Source organism: Aphelocoma coerulescens, chromosome 3, assembly GCF_041296385.1.
Source record: "Aphelocoma coerulescens isolate FSJ_1873_10779 chromosome 3, UR_Acoe_1.0, whole genome shotgun sequence".
NCBI lineage: Eukaryota > Metazoa > Chordata > Aves > Passeriformes > Corvidae > Aphelocoma > Aphelocoma coerulescens.
Genome location: NC_091016.1, coordinates 29,986,284 through 30,006,597, shown reverse-complemented (window position 1 = coordinate 30,006,597; position 20,314 = coordinate 29,986,284). Strand labels below are relative to the sequence as shown.

At 45.0% G+C, this 20,314-nt stretch overlaps 2 protein-coding genes across 3 annotated transcripts; both read left to right on the top strand.

Moving 5' to 3' along the window:
• The first annotated feature begins 11 nt into the window (after nucleotides 1-11).
• TBCC (tubulin folding cofactor C) lies at nucleotides 12-2,687 on the top strand. Its single transcript, XM_069009670.1, has one exon. It carries the CDS (start codon nucleotides 83-85, stop codon nucleotides 1,115-1,117), a length of 1,035 nt encoding a protein of 344 aa, XP_068865771.1. The 5' UTR covers nucleotides 12-82; the 3' UTR covers nucleotides 1,118-2,687.
• A 6,888-nt stretch (nucleotides 2,688-9,575) lies between these two features.
• On the top strand, nucleotides 9,576-19,714 carry PRPH2 (peripherin 2). Of its 2 annotated transcripts, none has more exons than XM_069008480.1 (4): nucleotides 9,576-9,629; nucleotides 10,390-11,121; nucleotides 13,837-14,083; nucleotides 19,374-19,714. In XM_069008480.1, the coding sequence occupies exons 2-4, from the start codon at nucleotides 10,541-10,543 to the stop codon at nucleotides 19,608-19,610; spliced, it is 1,065 nt and encodes a 354-aa protein (XP_068864581.1). In that variant the 5' UTR covers nucleotides 9,576-9,629; nucleotides 10,390-10,540; the 3' UTR covers nucleotides 19,611-19,714. The 2 variants fall into 2 exon arrangements, with proteins under 2 accessions (XP_068864581.1, XP_068864582.1); XM_069008481.1 differs by lacking the exon at nucleotides 9,576-9,629 and adding an exon at nucleotides 9,670-9,680.
• Nucleotides 19,715-20,314: the final 600 nt, after the last annotated feature.

The window sequence follows — 20,314 nt, the reverse complement described above, 5'->3', positions numbered from 1 at the left end:
AATCGGCGGCGGCGACGCAGTCAGGGCTGCGGGCAGCCAATCGGCGCGCCGCTTAGTGACCGCAGGGGAGGCGAGCGGCAAGATGGCGGCGCCGGGAGAGGCAGCTGCAGCGGCCGTGGCGGCTCCCTCACAGCCTGAGGTGGCCGCGGGCTCGGCCGCCTCCGCTGTGGTGCTGCCGGAGCGGCTGCAGCGGCGGGAAGCGGAGCGGCAGCAGGGCGTGGAGCGGCAGCGGCAGAAGAAGGAGGCGCAGGTAGTGAAGGAGGAGCAGAGCGAGTTCTTCCTGGCTGCCTTCGCCCGGGAGCGGGAGGCCGTGGAGGCACTGCTGGCGGCGGGGACGCTGGAGGAGGCGGCCGCCCGCCTGCAGGCGCTGCAGAAGCTGCTGACGGGCAGCGTGCGGTTCCTGGCGCCCTACGAGGTGCGGCAGGGGCAGGAGACCGTGGCGCGGCTGCAGGGGGACCTGGCGGCGCGGCGGCAGCAGCTGCAGCCCAAGAAGAAATTCGCCTTCCGCGCCCTCAAGAAAGAAGCGGCCCCGGGCAGCGCCCCGCGCCCCGCCGAGCCCACCCCGCCGGCCCCCGCCGCGCCCGGCCCCGGTCTCGCCGAGGGCGAATCGGGCGGGCCGCCGCTGTGCGGGTTCAGCGGCGCCCAGGACGAGGAGCTGGAGCTCGGCCCCGCGGAGCTGCTGCAGCGGGACGTGCTGCTGTCGGAGCTGCGCGGCTGCCGGGTGCGGCTCCGCGGCAACCCCAACACGCTGCGGGTGCGCGACTGCCGCGGCTGCACCGTGCTCTGCGGGCCCGTGTCCACCTCCGTGCTGGTGGACGGCTGCAGCGACTGCCTGCTGGCGCTGGCCTGCCAGCAGCTCCGCACCCACCGCACCCGCGACTGCCGGGTCTACGTGCAGGTGACCAGCCGGGCCGTAATCGAGGCCTGCACTCAGGTCTCCTTCGCGCCCTACTCCTGGAGCTACCCTGGTATCGAGGGGGATTTCGAGTCGTCTGGGCTGGACAGAAACAGTAACAACTGGAACCTGGTGGATGACTTTGACTGGCTGGCGACTGACAAGCCTTCGCCCAACTGGAGCCTGATCCCCGAGCAGGAGAGAATCACTTGCTGGGACTGACTGCGGAGGCAGCTCTGCTGTGCAAGAGATGTAAACGCATTGATCCACAAACTGTGGGACTTAACCCCCGATATGCCGTTAAGTGATTCCATTCAGTATTTAAATTTTTAATTATAGTATATGGCTGGATTTCTTAGTTGAAGAATACCAGTCACATAGCGTTTACTGTTCTTACACAAGTTGCTGCTATAATCTGTATGTATCACTGTGGGATTTGCGAACTTCTGAAGTACCTCATTGTGAGTTTTACCTAGTTAAGGTGGGGCGAAGGCCACTGATACACAAACAAAAGTGAGCCTCTGCTAGAGCTGTTGTGCTGTTTTCACTCACCCAGGCAGAATATGAATTGGCTGCAAGACGTGCAAACTGTACTGGAATGAAAAGATCAAATACCAAATTTTTCATATTTTTGTGGTTCTCACGTTGCTGACGAGAGTACACTGTATTTTGTGGGGAGTGCAGGGCGGTACTGCTGTGAGGTAGTAGGGGAAAAAAGGTTAATTTAAAGGAAGAGTTTGTAACTGCACAGTGCAGCAGACCGAGATGCATCTTAGGCTATGATACAATGATGAGCCAGTTTCTGTTGGTTCGGGTTAAGTCTGTAAGTTGGCTTTAGGCTTTTGTTTCAAGTGAGATGAGTCTAAAGGAAAAAAGTGTTCTAATAAACATCTAATGCTCTTCTAATATATTGATTGTTCCAAGATTAACAAACTTAAGGCGTTTGTATAAATACTAAAGCTGCACAATCTGTAAATGTTATGTGAAAGGGTGCTGCTTCTGTAAGCAACTCAGAGGCATCCATCAAGTGCTGATGAACCTCACAGAAGCTGGGTTAATTGTTCCTCTGCAATCTGAAGCTTCAGGGGAGAGGTGTTCAGGGATGTCCCACTAGTTTATCAGACAACAGGCTTCTTGTGCTGTGATCCTAATTTGCAGAACTCTGCTACTGCATGAGTGCGGTGTTGACAGAGGGAGTCAGCAAAACAGAAAGATGAGGTGCTATATTCCCATTCCAAAATTGCATGTTATCTTGCATAAAGTGCCGAGTAATTTAAGTCTCTTGACTCCTGCTAATAATAATAAAAAAGTAGCAGCACTGTGGAGTGCAATGTCTTTCCAGTGCCCTGTTAGTGGTGCTGAAGTGACCACTGTCCATACATAAAGTATACATAGCAGTTCTGCGTTTCTAAAACCCCTCTTTAATTTGTGACATTTTGCAAGAAATAATTGTTTCTCTTGCCTTAGCATAAAGCTTTATTTTAAAACTGCAAATTGTTTATGCTGTGCAGCCATCATCTATGTGCCTCTAACAGACACTGAATCCTAGCTGAACCATCAAAAACTGCACCACTGCCAGAAGAACTACCTAAAACTTCACCTGGGTGTTTGACTGGTTTTGAGCAGAAATTTTTTTAATGTGTTTTCAGCATATTTAATTTAAAGGGGGAGGAGAAAAGGGTTGGTGGTTTTTTTATATTCCTGACAGCTTTCAGTTTTGTTTACTTCTGTTAATGTATATTTTTGACTGAATTGGATTTTACATTTCAAATATACTTGTTTTGAATTGTTTCAGTTGTCCTTTTACTAACGATTCTTCTTTGCACTGTCAGCATCATAAAATGATTTAAAGAAGACACCCTCAGTCTTAATTTAATGTACATATATCCTTTTTTAGAGGGGTGTGATCAGTTGAGGCTCTCAAGTATCTTTTAACCCATCCATCTTAGTACAGAACCTGATTGTGTAGTTAATTGTTCTCCACAGATCCCAGTAGAGACAGATCAATCCTGTTAGCATCCTCTAGCCTTGAGATTCCAAAATGTTCAGCCTGTAAGAACTACAGTAATGCCTTTGTCCTACTTGCCCAAAGCTCTAAGCATTTACACCTCCTTCCTGTGGCGATGGATCCCGGCAGATCCAGGCAGGGGGAGAGACCCCAGGCTGTGGCAGGTACCAGGGGTGCACTGAGGCTTCCCAGGGCACTTCACATGGAAGTGCCATGTCCTGTTCCAGCTCTTGGCCCATGGCATGCAGTAGTGCCTGAATAAACAGAGCAGGAGTCAAAACATGGAAGTTTAAACTTCAGTTTCTCTCTGAAATTGCATCCTTGGGGATGTTTTTCACAAGTCAGTTATTGACATCCCAGCTCTTACTGTTTTCTTTCCTCCAGATACATAACTTTGGTCAAACCACAGTTAGCAAGTAATACTCTTCAGGAACATGGTGCCACACAACTACTTTTCCTTGAAGATTTAGCATTACCCTTGTAATACAAAACAGGTAACTGGCTCTTGGTGTCAGGCATGGCATGAAACAAGGAAATCCCATTTGAGAATAGCAAGTCCAGAAAAATTTGGTCAGGCAAATACCTAAATGTGATTTATAGTTCTACATGTATACCTTTATATATACACAGTTGCACATGTTTCCATACACCTTTTTAAATTACACTTTTCTAATGTAGAATCACTGTAGGAGAAATTCAAAACTATTTTGGAACAGAAATATGTTAGTGCAGTACGTGAACTCCAGCCCTAGTAAAGGTTTGCTGGCATGTTCATGGGCTATTCAGTATAGAAATTGCAACTTTCTTGGGTCTCTAAGGAAGAGAAGCCAAACCCCTAAGTATTTCTAGTCAGCTAGCAACACTAATTTTTTAAATTATTATTATTATTATTATTATTATTATTTAATATGGGAAAGAAGGTCACTGTTAGTATAAGCACTGGCAGGATGCCATCTACGTGTCCCAGAACATTCTATTCTGACACCATGCTGCAGACAGTGCAATACAATAACCCCCAGCATTCTTCAAGGCCTTCTAGGTAGGAAAGAGGTAAAATGCCATGTGAGTGAGAGGATGCTGCTTGATACCCCCAAATTACAGTTCTTTGAGAATCCATTTTCCAGTCAAATCTAGTGGAAAGTGGCAACTCAGATACATTGTGAATTATGTTCTCAATAAATTTTAAGTATTTAAAAGCATGGTAGGAGTAAGTATATATGTTCTACAGAATGGTTGGATAGACACAGATATAAAAAAATCTGTATTTTAAATTCCACAGCTATTGCTTAAAACTCAACATTTCTTAGTATCTATTTTGGAAGGAAAAATAGTTTTTTATGTTGGTACAAGTTTTGGAAATAAGATGTTTGGGATATTTTGGGAGGCTTATGCTATAGAGTCTAGATTATTTTGCTCGATCTAATTACAAAGTAAATATTGAACATGAAAAGACTAAAAGTCTAGTCCACAGTATTTGTAACTTAATCATGTCTGTAGGTTTTTCTTCAACTGACAAGGCATCAGAAAAATCACTTCCTGTCTTAAGCTATTTGTTGAAGGAGTCAAAAACATACCTTAAGTATGGAAGCGATGGAACAGTTTTACTGAGAGTGTCTGGTCTCAACAAGCAAGGAATTTTGTGCTGTCTTGTCACTAGATGACTTGATGATGGAGCATCTCCTACATCACATGGAAACAAAATTCCTTCTAAGAGAGTAAGGAGTGTGTCATGATGTGCTCTGAGCTGCCAGCTGCAGGTGTCCAGGCTCCTGGACTCCCCTTCTGAAGCCTGCAATTTAGAAATACTCAGAGGGAAGGTTGGACAGAGTTCAGATGTGCCAGGCTGCCCCCATCCTCTTGGGTCAAGGAGACTTGCAATGCCAGCTTGGTCAGAGGCATTTTGTCTTCCCGCTGATCACAGCTTGGAGAAAGGAGAGCCACGCATGCTCGGTTTCTTCCCTCAGAGAAGAAAACACCTGGCAGCCTCTTCTAGGCAGAAGCAGTCAGAACTGCTGTGGGAACAAGCTAGTTGCAAGCCAGCTTGCCTTAGGAGCAAGATGGACTGAAAACATGAAGAGAGAAAACTGTTCAAAGAAGCCCAGTGGATGAGGATGTTCAGGGACAGTAATTCCCCAGCCATTTAAGAGCACCTCCAGCGCCAGTTTGTCAGTGTGACCCACACAGTGGCTGGGTTCACACCCTGCATAATGTACAACTGAAGTGAGCAAAGTCTCTTCAAGAACTCTAGCTCTGGTCTGCATCTCGTTGCCACCAGAATAACCCAGAACTTCTTTAAAAAATCACATAGTATAAATAAATTGATGATGCTAGACATCACAAGGGGCTGAAAAACAGATGCCTGCCAGAGACACGGGATAACAGAAACATCAGCACCATAAACCCGGTGCAAATTTGCCCTGAATAGAGGCTAACAGGCAGAAAGTTTATAAAAATAGTGGAGGGCATTGAGCTGCAGTACCCTTTTCCACATTGAGTCAGGAAAACAAAGTCCTGTTTCAAACATTTTTGAAAGTCAGCCTGATTGGATAACCCTCCTCCAGTTGGCAGCCTCACCAAAATCTTTAAAGGCAGCGAAACTTCCTTAGTTCACCACAGGGCTGTTACTCAGTGTTTTGAAGTTCCTAGGTGTCTGTGGAGGAAATAAAACAATCCTATGCAAAGGTACACAGCACCGAACCCATGGGAGAAATCTGAGGCCATTTTCCAGGCCACACAGAGCTTTGGGCATTGCCATTTGTTGAGGCACTGAGGGGTAGCACAGACCAAAACTTGCCCAGAGAAGGGAGCCAGGAGCTTTGCTGCTGCTTCCCATGGGGCCATCACCTCACCAAGAGGCCTGTCCCGAGAGGGATCAACACCCTTGGGCTCCAGGCATTTCCCTTTGTCTGCCCCTACTTCTCTGAATAACAAGAGCAGAAATGGAGTTACTTGCTTTCTCTCTTTATCCAGCCCTCCTTCACTTAAATAGATTCTGATGTGAGTTGTAGTAGAATTGCTGTGAGAAAAAATGGGTAAGAAATACATGCATAAGACAATTTCCTACACACTTCTATGAATTGTATTTTTGAACGCTTGGATTTCTTTTTTCGAAGTTTCTTATTTAAGCAATAGCTGCATGTAGACAAGGTTCAAATCTCAGTGGCTTTACCTGGAATTGCTTCAGGTTTTACTAAACAGCCAATTTCATCACATACAAGGAAAGACGGGAATAGCAAGAAAAAGGATCTATGCAACTTGGGGAAATTTCAGCATTTCCATTCACATCATGATCTGATTTATCTGACTGACTGGAGGATCCACCTGTTGTGCTGAAATGTTTTCCAGCAGTAATGACTATCATGAGCTTTTTGTAAGCTTCTTTTAATTCCCAACATATTTCTTTCCTGTTTCTGCAAGTATGAACTTTGATTTCTAACTCTTACTTTTTCAGCAGTGAATGCTACACCCCAGGCATCACAATAATACAAACAAATACTCATAATGACCGTCTCGGGGGTCAAAAAAAGCTGTGTTTTCTGAACATGTTACACACCACATGAATGATGGTTGAAATTCTGGGAACTACCCAGAGCAAAACCACACCAAAACCCCCACAGTGCGCCCCAGCAAAGTTCAGGAGCTACAGAGTCCAGCAGGTCAAATCACTCTTCCCAGGATTTACAACAATCGCAGCAGTGAATTTAGTACTTGCCTCTGTTCCCAGCCTCAGAACCTGCAGTCACCTCACATGCCACAAAAATAGTAGCCTACCTAGTTACCTGTGTAAGGAGGGGAAAAAAAGTCATAAATCAGACCTTTCTCCACCTGATAATCATACAGTGAGGTACAGCATTTTTATCACATTGTTCCTCAGGAGTGGCCCTGTTCACACCACAGAGTTACAATTGAAAGCAAAACCCTAAGTGAGGGTACATGAGCAAACCTCTCTACACAATAGCTTCCCATCAAAGGTAAAACCAGACATCATTATTCTTGCAGTGAAATATAACCACTCCTAGGGAAAGGAAAGAAGAAAAAAAGCCTCAGAAAGGCACACATTTCATATTACAGAGCAGTGTGAAAGAAAGATTGGGCCAGGAAATTATTCTTTTTACCAACTGAGGGTACTTCCATAGTTTAGGGGTATATATATTTTATATCTTCTGCCCCTGAAGGTAGGTTAAGATTGGTCCAGGCCTGAGCACCAGACTGTTTAACAAATACCAGATTAAATTGTTTAGATTCCGCTCTCTTAACTGATAAATGTGTAGCTTATATGTAGGTTAACAGGCATAGCTTTTTGGAAAGGTATCAATATTGTATTGTTATACATACACATTATAAATTTAAACTAGATTTTGAATTTGAACAGATTCACGGTGAGATCAATAATAATTTGAATATTTTATTCTACCTTTTTTTTCCTCCAATATTGGCATATGAATTATACATTTGAATTTAATAGACAACCTCTGAGGAGACCATTAACTCAAACATTCTTGCAGCAATTAGCTTTTATCTGCTATTGATCAATTTCAGCATTTTCTATTTGAAATAGAAAGCGGTAGTAAGTGCCAAACTAAAGACAAATCACAGCCAAGAAAAAGCTTTTTAAGAAAAGCAGATGCCAGGCAAAAAGGGGCTTCTTTTTTAAACTCTCCACACCCCAAAACGCTTCTCGATGATCCCCATCACCTTCCTCTCCCTTAAGTTGCTCTGCCAGAGACAGCCCCTAGCTGACCGGTTTGTGCCTATGCTTGCACAGGGTTTGTCAGCTCCGTGTCTGCGATAATGGGAAAGCATTAATTCCCACTTTAAAAAGTGTTAACTTCATTTTTTGAGGGAAGTGTCAGAGTACTGCTCACCAGTCCCCTTTAAAACTCTCAAGCATGGCGAGTTAAGTTGATGGGTGGGGTAGTTTTTGGCACTCTAAGTCCCCAGCTGGTACTGAACTACTGAAACTACTTAAATCAACAGCACTTTTCCTAATCTGGGTTGTTTTGGTAGTGCTGATTGCCCTCTGTGATGACTTTAAGGGTACCACCCGAAGTCTCAAAGGTCTAATTAGTACGTGAGTGTCCCTTCCTGAACATCAGGTGAATTACTGATCATTCCCCAGTTAACACTAGCAATTTAGCATTGATTTACGAGGACCCCTCCCGTTTCCTCTGTTTATAGGTAGAAAGTAAATTCGGAGGGATCTGTGAGCCTTGAAGGATGTCCTGCATGTTCTATTTCAGTACTTTTATTCCTGAATTAGAGGACGCACCGTAGTGTATACACCTACATGATTTTATCATCAGATTTATCATGGGTATCTAAATGTTAAATTATTAAGATGACAGGTGTTCAGACTCATCTGCTGAATATTAAATTACCCATATCCAGAGCAGCACTAGGCTTACATCTGTGGGCAGGTTTTCTACTTTTTGTTCTGCAGGAAATATTTCATTGTATATCCTCATGACCCACAGACCTCATAGAGAATTCTTTTCCACTTTAATTACAGTTTCACTGTCATCACTGACAAGAAAGGAAATGGTTTCAAGTTCCTTTATCTAGAATTAACTCCAGGCTGTCAGATAAAGACACTTTCCAAACTCAAGTCTCTTAGCTGAGCCCTGAAAGAGTCAGTGAAACGCAACATGTGCTGCACTGGCTGTGGGGTATTTTGCCAGGAGAGATGCTATTTCAGCACCATGACTTATTGCACAAGAACATGAATAGGCTCTCTCAAGAAACAGCACTTCTCATTCACTTCACGGCAAGAGGAGAGAATAGTCGCTGATGGATAATCACCTTCCCCGTCTCGTCTTACACACTCACTCTTCACCGGCAAGGGCAGCAGCAATGCAAACAACCAGGCTTGCTTTAGAAAAATCCCGGTTACCAGCTGCCCTCCAGCTCACTGCAATAGCACCAGGATGGGCTGGGAAAGGTTCACCACACAAACCTTCTATTAGGACAGGAAGAAGTAGTGAATTGCCAGCCTTTGTCCTTCCTGAAGGAACCTTCAGCATTCCAGGATTTCAAATGGCAACTGAGCAGCATCCATGGTACCACAGAGCTGCAGAACACCAAAATGCTATTTTTCAGTTCTTGGGCTTTTTAGTTATTGTCATTATTATTTTTCACACTTGCCTTGCTCCGAGCAGATCCCTTCCCCTCTCTGTCCCTGAGGGCTGGCGGCCATGCTCCTGGCAGCCACTAGAGGATGCCCCCAGGGACTCGAGTGGTGGCAGCAGCAGATCTGGTTGACAGGCGAGAGAGAACCCTCCCAGTCCCTCTTCTGGGGCTGCTCCTTTCTCCCCTGCAGCATTAGCACCCATGCCCTCCCACACCTGCAGGAGAATTTTCCATTGCTGGAGGTTGCCTGAGGTTAATTTTGCATTGTGGTGCAAGGGGTGAGCCAGTGCAGGAATTTCCCAGTAGCTCCAAACCTCTGCGGGGCAAGTGGGAGATGGTATTTCAAAGCAAGCAGAACTCCTCAAGCAGTGGAGAGAATGAAAGCCCAGCACCTCTGCCTGCCTGAAACAGCTGTGTGGTGCAAGCAGGAGGCCACGGCCACAGGAGGGGCTTGTACCCTGCTTTCTACCCACTACAGCATGAAAGCAGAGCTGGCTGCAGGTCCTTCAGCAGAGCCTGATGACCCCTGGGATGCTCCCCTGCTCTCAGATACAACATCCCCAGGGTCCTTCTCCAGCTGCTGAGTTGAATTCCTCCCTGGTGGGTCTCCTTGGGCAGCCCTGCTCCCCTCCCTGGCCTGGTGACTATCCAGTAAGCTGCTCATGCCAGCTCACTTTTTATAAAAGCATCTCTAGATTTCAGCCCAGGGTTTATTTATTGAGTTTCTCTGCACTTTTCCTTTCTCCTCCTCTCCTGCCAAGACCCAGAGATGGTACAAGCCTTGGAAGTAAATAGAAAATGCCAAGCTTAGTTTTTTTAGGTCACCGTAAACTACACACTTATCTGCTTTCTGAATGCATAAGCCACAGGACGTCATCTCAAGTCAACACAGAAGGATAATGACTAGAACGTGGGTTTGGCTGTAGGTATGAATATATCAGGATCACGGTGGGGAAGTGTATGTTTGTATACAAGCAGCCTTTTTTAATCCAGAGCCCTCTTCCTTTTTCCTCAAAGGTTCCATATTCATCTGGCAACAAAGATCTTTTTATATCTCTGGGGTTTCATATTCTGCCCAGCAGCCTATCATAGGAGGGCACAAATCTACTAAATAGTAAAATGAGGGATTACCTCCTCTCATCTGTTGACAGACATTTCTTCAAATTGGATCAAATGATTAAAGGTATTAGAATGACGTCTTGCAGATCCAGATCAAATCATTTGAAACCTTGAGAGTGTTTCTCCTTTGCTTGTAAGAAACCACCAGAAATAGTTGTGGGTCCTAATTGCCCATTATTCTCACTAATGTGAAATTGTTAATTGGGACGTTTGAATATTTTACTTGCTTGAATCCTTACAGGGGACTTCAAGATGGAAGGACTGTGCAGTGGCTCGCTTCCCGATGTGCCGTTCGGGATCTCTTCCAACGCCTGAATGGTTCTTCCTCGAGTTGCTTACGCTGAGAAGAGGGGTCCAGGCTGTGAAATCTTCCAACATCTCCCACTACAAAGATGGCACTGCTGAAAGTCAAATTCAATCAGAAGAAACGGGTAAAACTAGCACAGGGACTATGGCTCATGAACTGGTTTTCGGTCTTTGCTGGAATCCTTGTTTTTAGCATGGGATTGTTCCTCAAAATTGAGCTCCGGAAGCGAAGCGAAGTGATGGACAATTCTGAAAGCCACTTTGTGCCCAATTCTTTGATATTGATGGGTATATTATCCTGCGCCTTCAATGGTTTTGCTGGAAAAATTTGTTACGATTCTCTGGATCCCGCTAAATTTGCCAAGTGGAAGCCTTTGCTGAAACCTTACCTGGCACTATGCTGCGTCTTTAACATACTCATTTTCTTCGTTGCTCTGATGTGCTTTCTCATGCGGGGCTCCCTGGACAGCACCCTGGCCCAGGGGCTCAAGAACGGCATGAAGTTCTACCGGGACACGGACACCCCCGGAAGGTGCTTCATGAAGAAGACCATCGACATGCTCCAGATTGAGTTCAAGTGCTGTGGCAACAACGGCTACAAAGATTGGTTCGAAATCCAGTGGATCAGCAACAGATATCTGGACTTCAGCTCCAAAGAAGTGAAAGAGTAAGTGACTTACTGGGGTTTGTGTCACGTAATATTGATGTTTGATCAGTGTAATGCTCAAGTGCCAACAGGCACTGACTGGAGGGGGGTTTGTATAAAATGGGATCTTGTGTAATAAAGCATCCCAAATCATCAGCTAGATTGCTTCCTCCCCAGGAAAATTTCTCTAAATTCATCCATAACGTAAAATATAAAGCACTAAATACAATTCTAACTCTTACTCAGTGTGATGGAAACAGACAATATTTTTTACCATCTTTTACTGCTCTATAAACCCATTACCTTGAGCCACACTCCCAAAATCAACAAGAAAGTATCAGAACTTTACTGATCCTTAAGAAGATGTCAATGTGATTTATTAATTTCCTAAAAAAAGAATTCCCTGGAGAAATACTGTTGATACCACTTTTAAAACTCCACTTAGATATTGGCAGCTAATCAGCCGCATGGCAATAAATAGAGGCAGCAACACTTTGCCAATAACTCATGTGTTTTAGATCCTTAAGATTTAGAATTTTATTTTTATATTCACTCAATGGATTGCTTCAGTGCTGTGGTAATACTGGGCATCTATTGGTGCTCCTAGCTCTACACAGCGGCCCTTGTAGCCATATGTATTTTAAGTTCTCTCATGTGCCTAATTTTTTAAAACCTCACATGAAACCAGCACTAGTTTATTGTTTCTGTACAAACCAGACCAGGTTGTTGACCAGAAACACCTTAATGGCTTTGATGTCAGTGCCCAAAGAGGCAGTAATCTCAAAATCAGGTTAGGTGCAGTAAGCTCGAGCAGAAAATAAACATGAGAACAAAATGAGCCTTTGAAATTAAAAAAATAGCATTGGGCATAAATATCCACAACCTTTTAAAAAATTAAGCACCAGGGAAAGAGATGGTTATTCCAAGTTCTTTGGGAACATCATTCATTAATGTTTATCCTCTGTGGTTGCATAATGGGTCCTATAAACTGGAAGCAATCTGCCTTTTAAATACACTGCCTGTATTTAAAATGTCTGAAGTAATTTTGGAAAAAAGCTTTGTGGATCTCTTGGGATCTCTTGGGATCCCTGCCTGACTGTGTAAATGGTATTTCACTTGTGTGTGTCTCTCTGCATGTTCTTTTGACTTGTTGGGTGGTCTGGTTGTTTTTGCAATTCTGAATGAGGACTTTTTAGTGAAAACTGTTACAGATTTAACCCATTGCGCTGCAGGACTATAGCAAATACATTCACTATTTAATAAGGGGGTGTTTCCATTGCAAAGCTATGCCCATGGATATAAATAACTACTTGAAAAAAACCTTGCCAGCATTATATGGAGATTTGAGAGCTGTAACTTAATCCAGCAGCAGTGGAAGGGCAATGCACAGAGGGAAAACAAGGTTATACTGTCCTTAATAACTGATGCCTTGTTTGTAATGGAGACTCAAGGTAATTTCTTTGTACTACTGAGGCAGGAAATAGGGCATTAAAAATCTGCAAATGGAGGTTTGTGAATTCAAGGTTTGTACTATGTGGTGGTGCACGATCTCTGCTCCCATTCCTGGCGGGATAGCCTGGCCCCTTTGAAGCCAATAGTAAAGTTCTCCTTAATTCCAGGGAAGGTGGGAGTCTGTCCCCTACAATGGAATTTTTATATTATTTGTAGAGCAAAGGCCTGATCCAATCTCTCTGAAACCGATGGAGCATTTACACATGAATGGGAATTAGACCCAATCCAGAGCACACTTTACATTTAAAGAGAAAACCTCAACTGCGTTTGCTGTTTAGATATACTTAGGTCATGACTGCAAAGTGGAATTTTCCTTCACCAGGTTGTTGAATCACCTCTCTCTCTATGACACAATTTTAAAATATCCACAGAGAAAGCTACAAGTGACACTCAGATTTTTTTTTTTTTTTTTTTTTTTTTTTTGCCTCTCTAGACCACTGGGGCTCTCCATTCTGTCATTTTCTAAGCAAAATGGCCTGGTTTAGAACTGCAGTCCTTTCATTATAGTTTTTTGCAAAGTCAGTGGAACTATATGCCTTCTCAGTTACCTTTCATCTAAACATCTCCTAAGACACCAGGCTAAATGACTGTTTACAGAGAACAACCACAGTGTCAGATGAGCAATAGTTGGGGAGCTCCTGCAAGGACTTTGGAAATTTTTGCAACATCCTGTTGCTGAAGCACATTTCATGTTTTCAATGCTGGCTACCTTCCCAAGCCAAGAATAAATGCACAACCCCTCCCTGGAGCTATTGTCATCAAAAAGAAGCTATTAGGTTTGCTGGATCAATGGTCTGTCTGGATATGGTGGGTCCTAAGGCTGTTCTGGGGTCTTTTCCAAGCTCAGGTCAGCTCCAGCACCTCCCTTCCACCCTAACTATGCTGCAATCATTCTTTTCTGACTGCTCCTCCTGAATTCTCTCTGCCATTTAATTTTGTTAAAAATTAATTTCTTTGAAGATGTGACCCGAGAGCATGCATTTCCACCAGGAAGAGTTAATTACAGACTCAGTGTAGCCTTGACATAGGAAAGGATTTCGGAGAGGAAGGAAGCTCTGGACAAACACCCTTACGTGAACAAGGGGACACGGAGGAAAGGCACGGTGGAAAATCCTCCTTGCCTTTGCTTTCCTTCCTTGTGCAAATTTGCTCCTGGGTATCCCTGTGTGTGTCTCTGTGTCTGTGTGTCTGAGTAGTCACGCTTCCCTCTGCCCTTGCCCGCAGTCGGATCAAAAGCAACGTGGACGGGAGGTACCTGGTGGACGGCGTCCCCTTCAGCTGCTGCAACCCCAGCTCCCCCAGGCCCTGCATCCAGTACCAGGTCACCAACAACTCTGCCCACTACAGCTACGACTACCAGACCGAGGAGCTCAACCTGTGGCGCCGCGGCTGCCGGGAAGCGCTCCTCAACTACTACAGCGGCATGATGAGCTCCATGGGCGCCGTCATCCTCCTCGTCTGGCTCTTTGAGGTAACCCTCTCCCCTCAGACACGCTCCAGGGAAGCACCAGCTCTGCAGGAGTGGGGCGTCTTTCAGCGTGGACTTCTGAGTGAAAATCAAATCTATTTAAAATAAATTTCCCCGTTGTTTGGCTGAGAAAACATCTAATAGCTAACGACTGAGTAAGGGCTAAAAGGTCCCAGGCTGGAGACAGAGCTGGGGTGAGTGTGGGATCACAGACTCCTCTTGCAGAGCAAGGGGCCAGAGCTTTGAGTATCCCACAGCAAGAGGGAAAGAGGGAGTGATTTCTGTCAAAGGCAAGGTGCTGAGTAGGGAAGAGAGTGCAAGAGCTCTGCTTCCAGATGCATTAATTTTACATGTGTTACCACTTTCAGGGAATGAGAAATACAAAAAAGCAGCACATCAGAAAGGTATGACAGCAATTAGTGGGACAGAAAGTGCAGTTAAAGGGTTTACACACTGAAGAAAAGAAGACTTTAGGCTGCACGCACATTGGTGGAACAATTTTAAGGCAGCATGTGGACTTTCATCAGCTCCACCAAAGTTTTTGGTCAGAAAAAGTGGTTTAGGTGGAGCAGGTGGATTAAATTTATTTTATTCTGCTTCCCAAAATCACGATGTGAATGCAAACAGGCACCAACACTGCCCAGTGCAGGTGTTTGTGGGCACCATAACCCAAAGTGCAGTTTGAGTACCATTCATCCAACGTGAGGAAAACACGTCCTCCTGCCTCTGGGAGGGGGCCAATTTCCTAGCCAGGGTGCTTAATCAACACTAATGATAGGGGAGCATGGGCTGGCAGTGGCACGAGGGCTGGCACGTGAAGTGCTGGAGATCAGGCAGGACCTGCTGGTAAAAGGGAGGGTGCAGCTCCCTGGGGTGCAGCAGATCCTTTCCAACCCTTGGAATGGCTGCTGCAAATGGTGCTGCCTGTTTTGAGTTATTCTGATGCCTTTTAAAAGATTTAGATACATGCACATTAAAAAAAGATGAGTTACATTTTGATACAAGCACTGGCCTACAGCCTTCCAGGAATGAAGATGCTTTTTAGAAAATAAACACCTACCTAAATCTGTGAACTGAAAAAAATATCATTAAGTTGTTGTTTTAAAAATAACTGCTCCGAACTGCAGAGAAATGTGCAACTTCTTTGCACTGTTATTCTGGTAAGAAAAGAAAGAGAAGGTCTTTATTTTAGCCCAGATTCAAGTGCAAAGTTCTTGAAGAGAGGGGAACTTCAACTGTATTTGAAAGTCATGAAGAAATTCAAAAATTCAGGGGAAAAATACACAAAAATACCAATGCCAGCTGCAGAAAAATCATGACTAGGAACCTGTAACTTACCTCTGCTAACTTACAGGAGATTAATGACAGTGATATGTTAACATTAATAGCAATGATAAAACCGCAGTATTTTGTGTCTAACTCTTTAAAGTACACCTGGGTATGTTTTTCAGCCTGTGGCATAATGAGAAATAAGATCTTTTCTTTGTCTTTTTCAAAATAGAAGCTGAGACTTTCAGGCAATCAGAGGACTTTTAGGGCAAAACTTTAAAGAAACTACACAATCCTGGGTTACAATAACTTGCCCTCCTGAATATTTATGACTTGCCTGATTTTCTGCCATAAAGGGCCCAGATTTGGGTCTGAAATTCCCTTTGCTTTTAAGGCAAACTTTGAAGAGAGGAAGCAAAGCAGGAAACAGACATTAATTTAGTCTCCCTTGAAATATAACCACTTCCTTTAAATTCCAGTCAGGAAACAATTTTATGCTGAGTAGGAGGGCAGCAGAGGTCCCAACTCCTGGCCAAGGTAAGTGTGGGTCTGAGCAGGGTGAGCCCAGGGGGCAGTGGCTGCGCTGGCTCTGCGCTTCTCGTTTCCCCTTTGACTGACTTCCTGGGAAGTCACAGCAAAGTGTAAAAGCAAAATCCTGGGTTGCTTTACACCTGCAGCCACCGTGGACTCAAACCAAGTACTTCTCCAGCAAAGCCCTTCTGGGGGCTGTGGAGGACTCTTCCAGCTGGGTTGGTGGAACTGGGGTGTGGGAAGGGGGAGAGAAGACAGAGGGAAATACTAATCACAGCTCTTATTCTGAGCTGTAGAAAAAGGTAACATGACAAACAAATGTAGGGACGTCAGGGAAGGCCATTTCTGTTCCACCTTCCTATATTAGGCACAAGGAAGAATGAACCTATTTTGAAATATCAAAATTTCTATTTGAAAAAGATGCTAATATCTAGAAGCTGCTTTTCCTAACAAAAGCTGTAGGCTTCCCATGAGTGACAACCGGTCATGAGGATGACAAAAAAAGATCACACCCTGCTCTGGCTAAGCCGCCTCAGGCTAAACCCTGGCAAACAGATGGGCTTCGCTGCAGAAGGTCAAGAAGAGCAAGCCTGGATGTCTTCTTGACCTGCCTCAGCCAGCAAAGAGGAAAAGAGGGGTTCAAGGGTGCCCTGAACAGAGAATTTCAAAAGGAATAGAGGGCTGAGGCTGGTTCCTGAGATGCTTCAGGTCCTCCACTTGTGCAAACATGTGGGTCTCAATGGGTCACAGCTGCTGCAACAGCCAAGACCCTGGGATTCACCCCACATGTGCCACAGACCGGGCCCAGACTGAGCTCCAGGAGAGCATGGAGACATTCACAGGAGGCACATTGCATGTCCTGTGCTGGAGAGTAAACTCTCTGATGCATTGAACAGTAGGAGTGACCTCCTGGTAATCTCCAAAACCAGCCCACAGGCAGCAGGGACCCTCCAGATGGACACAGTTTGCTCTGTTGGCCCATCTGGAGAGGCTGAGCATGCTGTGGTGCAGGGGATACACCAGCCCAGCCTGCACAGCCCTAGCCCTGGAGGAACACTGTGGCCATGTTCTTCCTGGCACTCTAAAGTTGCTGTAAAATGACAAGAGTTTCCACGACAGGGAAATCATCACACAGCAAGACTGGTCTCGCTCCAGGGCTCTGACAGCCCAGCCTTCTGTGCTGGATTGTGGTTAAGCTCAAATCTACAGCTCACAGACTGGTTAAGGTTGGAGGTTTAGCTGTGGCCTCACCAGGGCTGAGCAGAGGGGAAGAAGGACAACGTTCCTCAGGCTGGTGGCAATTTTTCGTCTAATGCAGCCCAGGATACCATTTTCCTGCTTTGCCACAAGGACACATTGTTGGCTTAGGGACAGCTTGGTGTCATCCAGAGCCCAAGGCCCTTTGCTGCCAAGCTGCTGTCAGCCAGGCACCCCCAGCACATACTGGTGCGTGGGCTTAGGCCTTCCCTGGTGCAAGACTTCAGCTAAACTGGTGTTCCAAGACTCTCTGTGATCACACAGGAGATAAACTAACTTACCAGATACTTGTCTCAAACTTCCTGGACTCTTGTTCTCATCCAGCAGAGAAGGCAGGCTCAAGTCAGTGGAGGTGACAAGAGCCCAGACATTTTGCATTGCTTTTAAGCAATCTCAGCTTCAGGGACTCAAAATCTTGCTTAGAAAAGTTTTTGAGAAAACAAACTCTTAAACTGAGAGAAAATGACACAAAATCTCATCCAAGGACAGGTCAGATGCTCAGTGCTGCACAGGCACCTTCCTTTTTAAAAGCATGATAATATTTAGTGACTTAGAGCCATCCAGGAAGCCAGTCAATGGCTATCAAAGAGTGGCACTTGGCAAGTCAATCACAAAACAAAGCTCCTGCTGACATGCAGCAAGGCAGCACAAGGAGAGAGCAAAGTGGAGGCCATTTCCCGCACCCAGCCCTGTTAATCTGCACTTGCAACAGCCATTGATTTAAAAGATATCGGTCCCATGAGTGAGAGCAGCAAAACTGGGACTCAGAGTGGAAGGAAGTTGTCAAAAGCATTAAATCCCAAGACTAACGTGATGGGATTTGTCACTTCTTGTGACTTTTATAGAATAGTGCTTTAACTGATTTAAGTCATCATGGTATTGGCTAGATGAGACTATTTCCAGACTCAGACCCACTGGAAGCTTCCTTAGTGATCAAAGTGTGGCTCGTCATACATTCCGGTGTTAAGCAGTATGAACATTTGCCTTTGGATATGGAAGCTTTGATGAAGCTTGTTTTTTGACCAATGTTTTTCCCTTTCTGATCTTGAGTGAAGGCAGAGAAATATGAACATCTGCAAATTTTGAGAGTAGCCAAGTGCAGGTTTAGTCTTCCAAGAGCTTGGAGACACTGATCATACACAAGTAGGATGATGCCAGTAGACAGGCTGATGGATGGTCCATGGAAGCAATGCTTGGGCAGTCCCTCGAGCCCGAAAGCCAGAGCTGAATTCTGCCATTGGCCATGACATGTGGCTGAAGGCCAACCTCAAATCTGCCAGCCTCTTTAGCCATCAGGGTTTAGGAGGACCAAAGGTAATCAGTTCCTTGGGAAATTGGGTAGGGGAACGGAGGCATCATATTTCCCTTAGTGAACAAATCCTATGAGGTTCTGACAGCAGTAAGTGTTCTCCATCTGAGCTTTACCCAGCACGTGAAGGACCCAACCAATCTTCCTGCTGCCCCATCCCAACCACCTGCCCTACCACATCACCAGGCTGGCTCTTCTGGGAGTTGCTCTTCTTTCCTTCTCTATTTCACTCATCAATTGCTTTTCTCCATAAGCACCACAAGCATGAGGTCAGATTGTTCTGAACGGTGTTAGAAGGCAGGAGACTGGCTAAATACACACTTTCTCTCTGGAGGCAGGTGCGGGGTGTTGCCAGTGTCAGCAGTGTTACACAGCACAGTAGAAAAAGTCTCAATCAGGGCTGCTGGGACTCGGTAATATTTAATCAGAAATACAAATTTGTTCTAGATGGAACCAGGGAGAGATCACCTGCTGCCTTGGCTTCCTTATTTGCACATACCTATATCAAAACAAGATCAGAATCTGAAATAGACAAACTGGTGGCTCAAATCCTAATGCTGCTCCGTTCTGCAGAGACGCTGATTCATTAATATCTCCTTGATCAGCTTAATATACTCACCAAACATATTAAGGTCAATGCAAAGTCAAAACATTTAGTTAAAACTTAAGTGGGTGGTGGCCAAGGACGTTGTTGCACATCCAACCTGCTTTGTGGACATGCCGTGCACAGCAGCCAGGGATGCATTAAAACCTCCCGGGAGGCACCGACACTGACGGGGCACGTGGAGAGGCCCCTTGGGCACACGGTGCCTCAGAGCTGCTGCTCACACCAGCAGCCCAGGCTGCCCAGGGCAGGGGAAAACGGGGGTGGGATGGGAGTGTCCAGGTCTGGCTGACACTCTCTGCCTTTCCCATTGCCTGGCACAGATGTCGGTGATGGTTGGCTTGCGCCTGCTGCACACCTCCCTGGAAAGCATTGCCAATCCCGAAGACCCCGAATGTGAAAGCGAAGGGTGGATCCTGGAGAACAGCCTGAAGGACACTTTCAAATCTGCGCTGGAGAATTTGAAAAAGCTGGGTAAGTTCAACCAGGTGGAAGCAGGAGGCGAAGGGGCCGAAGGAGAGGAAGGTGGGAAGACGCCAGCCATCACAACGGTCAGTTGAGCTGCTCACTGAGGTGGACTTTTTCTCAGAGAAAAAAAACACAAACTGAGAATCGTGAATATATCTACATTTTAAAAGCTACGTATCAACCACCGTATACACATTTCTACGCATGTTCACTTCTGTACATGGGAGCATACAACATAGTGCACCTTGGGATAAAACACTTATCCACAATGTGAGTACACCATACCCATATCCTTTCGGGGATATGACCACAACTACAACTTGTAATATTCACGTGTTCCCTTATCAGAGACAGTTAGTTTAAGAAAAAAAAAAAATTAAAAAAAAAAAAGATTGCTGGCAGCACATGGTGATCCATCCCATCTTACTTTGAAATTAAAGTGGAATTTGAAAAATTAGTATTTTTTGCTCAAGTTGTTTCATCAGCATACTTTCTGTACTTCAGCTTTTAAGGACAAACAGATTGGGTTTCTGGAGAATAACATGATAGAATTCAAAGACAGAAGGATTTCCAGAATTGTATATAACTTAGTATACAGGTATTTTGACAAACCTCTCATATGTGATTTTTGTTAATGTGCTAAGCAATGGTATTTTCTGCTGTATTCTTAAGATGTACATAGAACAAAATGCAAACTTATGCTGAGAATTTATGTACTAAGCAAAAATTGTAATTTAATGAGAGAGCCAAGCATCATGAAAACAACATTCAGGTGAGATTCATGGGGTTTGTTTCT